At 42.9% G+C, this 7500-nt stretch overlaps 1 protein-coding gene and 1 non-coding gene across 3 annotated transcripts in view; both read left to right on the top strand.

Annotated features, from left to right (window-relative positions):
* The first annotated feature begins 1549 nt into the window (after positions 1 to 1549).
* Trnas-aga (transfer RNA serine (anticodon AGA)) lies at positions 1550 to 1631 on the top strand. Its single transcript has one exon. It is a non-coding gene; the product is annotated as a tRNA-Ser (tRNA).
* Positions 1632 to 4587: 2956 nt separating this feature from the next.
* The window catches only part of LOC135102865 (N-acetylneuraminate lyase-like), a 43819-nt gene continuing 40906 nt past the window's right edge, over positions 4588 to 7500 (top strand). The window contains exons 1-3 of one of the 2 annotated variants that reach the window (XM_064008454.1): positions 4588 to 4693; positions 5917 to 5950; positions 6093 to 6151. In XM_064008454.1, the coding sequence (XP_063864524.1) occupies positions 5948 to 5950; positions 6093 to 6151 (62 nt within the window). In that variant the 5' untranslated portion in view covers positions 4588 to 4693; positions 5917 to 5947. The remainder of the gene's footprint in view (positions 4694 to 5916; positions 5951 to 6092; positions 6152 to 7500) is intronic. The other variant, XM_064008453.1, reaches the window with a different exon arrangement.

Here is a 7500-nt window from a genome sequence, read left to right on the forward strand (position 1 = left end):
GAGTTGCTGTGAGGCGTTTGTACATGCGCTATGTATATTTTTTTTTCATTTTGATATGCTCAATTAGGTACACATGTTTCAACAGAATGGGATGGTAATTATTGAGAAATCATATGCGAGACACCCATTCTTCCTTTGCAAGTTGCCTCTCAACCCTGCTCAGTAGAAGCGGTGAAGCCTGTATCACATAACACTGGAAAAAAATAAAAAATGTTTTATCATATGTTGAGTTCCGTCGCGAGCAGTCGGCCTCTTGCTTCAGATCATTTTTGTAAGCTAGGAGATAGATGGCTGTGCTGGGCCGCGCAAGACCCACCCGCCTGAACATAATTTCGCTTCGCTCGTAATGGTAATAATGGTAATAATAATAATAATAATAATAATAATAATAATAATAATAATAATAATAATAATAATAATAATAACAATAATATTGCAAAATGTTCTCGTAAATATTATATAAATTAACGGAGAGAGAGAGAGAGAGAGAGAGAGAGAGAGAGAGAGAGAGAGAGAGAGAGAGAGAGAGAGAGAGAGAGAGAGAGAGAGAGAGAGAGAGAGAGAGAGAGAGAGGTGGGTGGAATGAGAGGAGACAAGAACGAAAAGAGTGCGGTAGGAACGAAAATAGGAAAGTAAAAGGGAGAGAGTAAAGGAAGATGAAAATAAAACATAGGAGGAAGAAAAGGAAGAGGAGAGTGAAAGATGAACGAGAAGAGAGAAGAGAAGATAGTAGACGGAAAGGAAATGAAAGAGGACAACAGGAAAGAAAAGATGACAAAAATACGAGGAAGAGAAGGAGAATAATATAGGAACAGAAGATAATGGATGAGAAGAGAAGGTAAAGGAACCGGAGGAGAAACAGGAAGAGGAAGGAAGGGAAAAGAAGGAAGGATGACGTAATCACTTCCGGTAACACCTGTGCTCCGCCTCAGGTGTGCTGCATTCCCCTCTGCTTACCTTGCTTCTTTCTTGTGCTCTCTCTCTCTCTCTCTCTCTCTCTCTCTCTCTCTCTCTCTCTCTCTCTCTCTCTCTCTCTCTCTCTCTCTCTCTCTCTCTCTCTCTCTCGACTTAACCTTCCCTTGCTATGTTAATATTATTCTTGTATATTTTTTTCTTATTCCTCTTCTTTCTATTTGTACTGTTTCATTCATTTCTTTTCTCCCACTTTCTCCAATTCATGGTATATACTTCTTTCTTTATATTATTTCTATATATTATTTCTTATTCTTCCACTCTCTCTCTCTCTCTCTCTCTCTCTCTCTCTCTCTCTCTCTCTCTCTCTCTCTCTCTCTCTCTCTCTCTCTCTCTCTCTCTCTCTCTCTCTCTCTCTCTCTCTCTCTCTCTCTCTCTCTCTCTCTCTCTCTCTCTCTCTCTCTCTCTCTCTCTCTCTCTCTCTCTCTCTCTCTCTCTCTCTCTCTCTCTCTCTCTCTCTCTCTCTCTCTCTCTCTCTCTCTCTCTCTCTCTCTCTCTGTGTGTGTGTGTGTGTGTGTGTGTGTGTGTGTGTGTGTGTGTGTGTCCTTGTTGTCTTTGTGTGTATCTCTCTCACAGAGCAGTGATGGCCCAGTGGTTAAGGTGTCTGATTAGAAATCAGATGGGATCTTCCCACGTAGGTTCAAATCCCACTCAGTGTGCATAAAGGGCTCTCGATATTTTGCCGTCTCACGTCAGTCGTAATGAAAGTATTCGAGAAAGTCGTGAGACAAAATGGTAGAATTTCTTGGAAATAAACTAAAAGAAAATATCCAGCTCGGCTTTCGTAGTAACAAATCATGCCTGACTAACGTTAGATTTTTATTAACGATATAATTATATGTGAAGTACGTTGTCCGGGTACCGTATGATATAAGTTACCAGGACTTCCAAAAAGTATGTGATAAGGCTCCTCTCAGCAGCCCGATTTTAAAATTGTGATCACATGGAGTAGGAGACCGTTCATGTGCGTGGGCAAAGAACTTCCTCTCAGACCTTAAGCAACGCGTTATTCTAAGTGGAGAAGCATCGAGTAGTGGTGTGCCTCAGTGGTCAGCATTAGTGCCAACACCTTCATAATTTATATATAAATGATTTAGGAAGCGATCTTGTGTCAGAAGTAACTAAATTCGCTGATGATACGAAACTACGTGCCAAAACATCGTCGCTAGTGGCAGTGTAGTTTGGTTCAAATTCCTTTCTTCATTCTTTACTACGAAATTTCTATATACGTATTTTTTGCAGGATACATGGTGATCTCTTCTAACGATTTTCCAGCCGACATGTCAGAGGGAGAAGTTGGTGGGGAGAGAGCCTTGTTCTGTATTAATCATGTTCTTCCACACGCAGTTCACTAATAGTGGTAAACAGATAAACCGATATCCTCGTTACAGACAGTAATAGTCTTCTGGTATCTGTTCTCGTGTATTCTCTCTCTCTCTCTCTCTCTCTCTCTCTCTCTCTCTCTCTCTCTCTCTCTCTCTCTCTCTCTCTCTCTCTCTCTCTTTCACTTTTTTCTTCACTCCTGCATATCCTATTTTCCATTCCTCCCTTTATTAATTAATCTTGCACCTCTTTATTCCTCTAATCCCTCCCCACCTTTATTTTTTTTCCTCCCCTCCTGCATACTTTTCTGTCCCCCTCCCCATCCCTCACCCCCTCTTCCTGTTAATCAACGTAACCTTGCTGCAGGGAGGAGGATCATGCGGCAGAGAGAGAGAGAGAGAGAGAGAGAGAGAGAGAGAGAGAGAGAGAGAGAGAGAGAGAGAGAGAGAGAGAGAGAGAGAGAGAGAGAGAGAGAGAGAGAGAGAGAGAGAGAGAGAGAGATACATCAACACTAATCAGACCCATTCACAAGCAAATGCCTTGACTTACGATTCGATGCATTTACAGGGACGGATGCGGATACCGTTCGTTACGACTTATACGAATACGGCTACGGTTACGATTTGTTACGACTTGCACGGCTGCCGCTGATTAGGGCGGGCAGGAGGGAGGAGGGAGGGAGGACGGAGAGATGGGAAAGGGTGGTTAGTTAAAGGGGAGGGGAGGGTGTAAGAACAGAAAGAAGACTGATAAAGCGAGGAAGGAGGGAAAAGTGAAGGATGAGGAATGACGAGGAAGGGATGTAGGAGTAGGTAAGGTAAGGGAAGAGGGAAATGGGAGAGTGGTTAGGTATTGAGGGAAAGGGTGAGATGAGAGTTAATGAAGGGAAGGAGTGGTATGACAGAAGAGGAGTGAGGGACGAGTGAGTAAAGAGAGAGAAGAGGAAGAAAGGTAAGAATGTAGTGGATGTGTGGAGGAATGGTATGAACAGAAGGCAGAGGAAGGGAGATGGAAGGTGGAGGAAGGAAGGGATGATAGGATAAGAAAAGGAGAGACGAGTGAATAAAGATAAGAAAAATCAAGAAAAAAGGAGAAGGTAAACTGAAAAGTGGAGGAATGAGATGAATATGTAGAAGAAGAGGAAAGATAAGAAAGAGGCAAGGGAGAGGTGATGTGATGAGAAAAGGAGAGACAAGCGAGTAAAGGGAACGAGGAAGGAAGAGAAGGAAGAGAAGTAAAGTGAAAAGTGGAGGAATGAGACAAATAGGAGAGGAGGAGAGGTAAGGGAGAGGTGAGGGAGAGACAGGCGATGTGATAAGATAAGACGCGTGAAAGTGAGGGAGATGAACAGGTGACTTTGTGAAGGTGAAGGTGAAGGTCAGGGATGATAAAAGTGATGTTGATTAATTAAGCTACGTGGCAGAGCATCATCGTCCCGTGTAATTACGTCCCCCAGGTGAGCTGACGTGGCCCTGCAATACCTGTTCGTTAATCTTGGCTTTCTTTCCTTCTTGCTTCCCTATCATTGAGTGAGGGATGACCGCGGGAATCAGGGAAGTTTGTAGACACTGGAAACACAGGAGGCTAGGTCAAGGTTCCCTGTATCGGGGGTTGGTATATGTTATCTTGTACAGCATTATCCTGGGTTTGCCTCGAAATATTGTTACAACCCTTTGCCAAATTCTTCGGTAATGACTGAATAATACATGTGATGTTTAAGGAATTGAAAGACTGACAGACTAAAGTGTATGATGATAAAGATGAACACTAGGATTGCATAGGATAGACATAAAAAGTTACGAAATAAATGGGATAAAAATAAGAACTAGATAGAGATGTATAGTAAGAGATGAACAATGCAGTTATATTTCGAAACAATCATGCATGAACAAATAAATGAGTAACAAGAGAAGAGAAAAGAACTAAAGGGTAAAACAGAAACATTGTGACATTGACTGGTGCTTAACGACGCCGCTGGGAGAATGAGAGTGAGAGGTGTGGTATGACAGAATGTTTGAGTCTCTCCTCACCGCAGGGGAGGAAAACGGGAGTGAGACATACTGCTGTCGCCAACCAGTCTGTGCCGTGGGGGCGGGAGAGAGGGAAGTGGAGGGAGAGGGATAGGAAGATGGAGGAAGGACATGGGAGGGTGAAAAGGGAGACAGTTAAAACAGAGGGAGGGTAGGAAAGGAGAGGAAGAGGGAGATGTAGGAAGAAGGCATTTGAGGGAAGAAAGAGAGACTAAGCAAAAACTAGATGGCAAGGAATGGCACGTCTGGGAGAAATGAGAGATAGCGGCTTGAGAGAGAATACGAGGGAGGAAGGGTGTCGAGAGAGAGGGAGGGAGAGGGCAGGCAGCAGTGTGGCAGAGGCAGCGTCGCCAGCAGCAGCGTATCAGGTTGAGTTCCTTACCCTCACTATTTTGGTCGTACCCAGCTAACTTCAGGAGCTAAATTATCTCTCTTAGGTCCCTCCTTTGGCACTTGTTACATTCTCTCTCTCTCTCTCTCTCTCTCTCTCTCTCTCTCTCTCTCTCTCTCTCTCTCTCTCTCTCTCTCTCTCTCTCTCTCTCTCTCTCTCTCTCTCTCCTTCATGGATAGGTAAGTGCATAGCCTTGTTCAGTCTCATTCACGTTATTCCCTCAAGGTTCGATTTTACTTGTGTGTGTGTGAAGGAAGTTGAGACTATCTGTAGTGAAAGAAAACCATCTGTAGCGAACAGAGGACATCTTAATTAAACAGTAAACGTGTTGGTAATTGAAACACAAGTCTATAGCTGCCTAGTAATGTTTGCAATGAGAAATACCAAATGTTATATAACTAGTCATTTAATATATCATATTACTATACTCTGTCCTTAAACGCTTTAGTCTTTCATAATAACTGTTTTCAAATCCACTAGAAATTGTATGTTTGCTTCTTATGATATTTTCTTTTTTCCATTAAGAGAGCAGAATCATTATTAAACTTTAAGTAGAATCATTAAAATACTCTTTAGAACCACAGTAACGTGCTCGACAGCTTGTCAAAAGTAGAGATAAGATGCAAAGACACTGAGGAGGCCAATCACTGTTTGCTGGGAGGGGTAGTGTTGTGGGACTCCTTGGGGTGGTGCCGTGGTGGAGGGTCTCGGCAGCCCTCTCTTCTACTCAAGCCGGCGACATATGACCTTGCCGCGCCCTCATAACCTATCTACCTGTCTATCTATTTTTCTGTCTGTTCATTTGTCACGAGGTGGGTGTCATGTCAGCATTCCGTGATGAATGCAGGAAGTGTGAGAGACGAGGGAGAGCAGTGGGAGGGTACAGGGAGAGGAAGAGGGAGAGGGCAGCTTGGCAACACAAGGCAGCCTGTCACCAGTCAACAAATTTTAGCTGCAAAAGTTCGTAGCCATCTCTCTCTCTCTCTCTCTCTCTCTCTCTCTCTCTCTCTCTCTCTCTCTCTCTCTCTGCTATGATTTCCTTGACGGTTTGAGAAAATGCTGCACTGAACTTGCTTCTCCATAATATTTTTTTTTATGTACGTAATGTAGTTTATAATTGTCTTTGCATGATATTTCATCCTTGTTTTATTCCGAGGTTTTTTTTTTTTTTTTACTAATCACTGTTTCTCTTCCTTCCAGACAGTCACGCTTCGCACCGCACGGATACAAGATGGTAATGTAACACCGCTACTTGCATTACATTTTCTTACTTTCATAGCTCACTGGTAATAATGGCGATACTGATAAAGCTCTCTCTCTCTCTCTCTCTCTCTCTCTCTCTCTCTCTCTCTCTCTCACATGGGAACTCTTTGCAGACTCGGTTGAATTTCAAGGGAATGATGGCTCCCACCTTCGCCCCATTCAAGGCAGATGGGTAAGTACAAGACGGGTAGGTGGGGAGGATCCTTCTGCCTTTACTAACCTTCGTCCCTTACTTTACATTAGTGTAGTTCATCTGAGAGTCTCGTATGGACCAAAGGGCATGCTGCTGTTTATTCTTTTTCTGCTCCTTTGTGTCGCGTGGACAGATAAGACGGCTGGTGGTGAAGGACGTACAGATAAGGAGAGGTGATGAGATACAGGTGATTGATCATAAATGTACCTGTGAACGTAATGGTAAGATGGAAGTAGTTGAGATTAGTCGGGTGAAAGAATTAATGGTGTGGGTGGACTGGAATAGGTAGATGGACACCTGGTAGGGATAAATAGAGAAGGTCGAAGAAGGTTTAGTTCTCATAGGGGGGATGTAGGCAAAATTCTTAGGATCAGCAACCAGGGTAGAACAAGAAATAACGGGTTCAAGCTTGAAAAATTTAGGATTAGGAAGGAGATAGGAAAAAATTGGTTCTCAAATAGAGTGGTAGATGAGTGGAACGGACTCAGTAATCATGTTGTTAGTGCTAGGACACTAGAAAGCTTTAAGAGAAGATTAGACAAGTTTATGGATGGGAATAATAGATGGAAATAGGTAGGTATATTTCATACAGGGACTGCCACGTGTATGCCTGGTCGCTTCTTGCAGCTTCCCTTATTTCTTATGTTCTTATGTTCATGTGGAATAAGAGAGACTGAAGATTAGATTACGTACAGATAATGACTGACTATTTTGGTTCTCGTCTGTCTTTCTGGGAAGCGGCACATGCTGTAAGAAGGCTTTATTTTTAATTCTTTTTGTTTTTATTAATTTCTATCTGCATCAGCATGTAAAGAATAAAAGAACTAATAAAAGGCATAACATATACATAAATTAATACAGGTAGTGACGTGCAAATGTAACTGAAAAACTAATTCACTGAGTCACGTAATGAAAGGCACGCATGACTAATTACCTGACTGAAGATACGAAGGCACCGCGAGCACTGCACAGGTGAGAGATGCAATACCTGATACTGATAAGGAGGTGATTGCATTGAATAGGAAAATACAAGTGGAGAAAGCAAGTTGAGGGTTAAGGTGACAGGTGATAAGGCCAATGACAGGTGTGTGTGGGGTGTCGCAGGTGTGTCATGAGGAGTGTAGGTGTCAGGTAAAGGGTGTAAGGGGTGTAAGAGAGAGTATTTGAACTGATGTAGGGTGAGGTGCATTAGAGACTAAGGAAGCAAATTTTTTTTTTTTTCATTTTTGTATTGTTCCTTACGGTACACTATTAAAGGAGGAGGAGGAGGAGGAGGAGGAGGAGGAAAGGGGTTTTAAAGGGGGAGGAAGAGGAAGGAGGAAGAGGGG

Source organism: Scylla paramamosain, chromosome 8 (genome assembly GCF_035594125.1).
Source record: "Scylla paramamosain isolate STU-SP2022 chromosome 8, ASM3559412v1, whole genome shotgun sequence".
Lineage (NCBI taxonomy): Eukaryota > Metazoa > Arthropoda > Malacostraca > Decapoda > Portunidae > Scylla > Scylla paramamosain.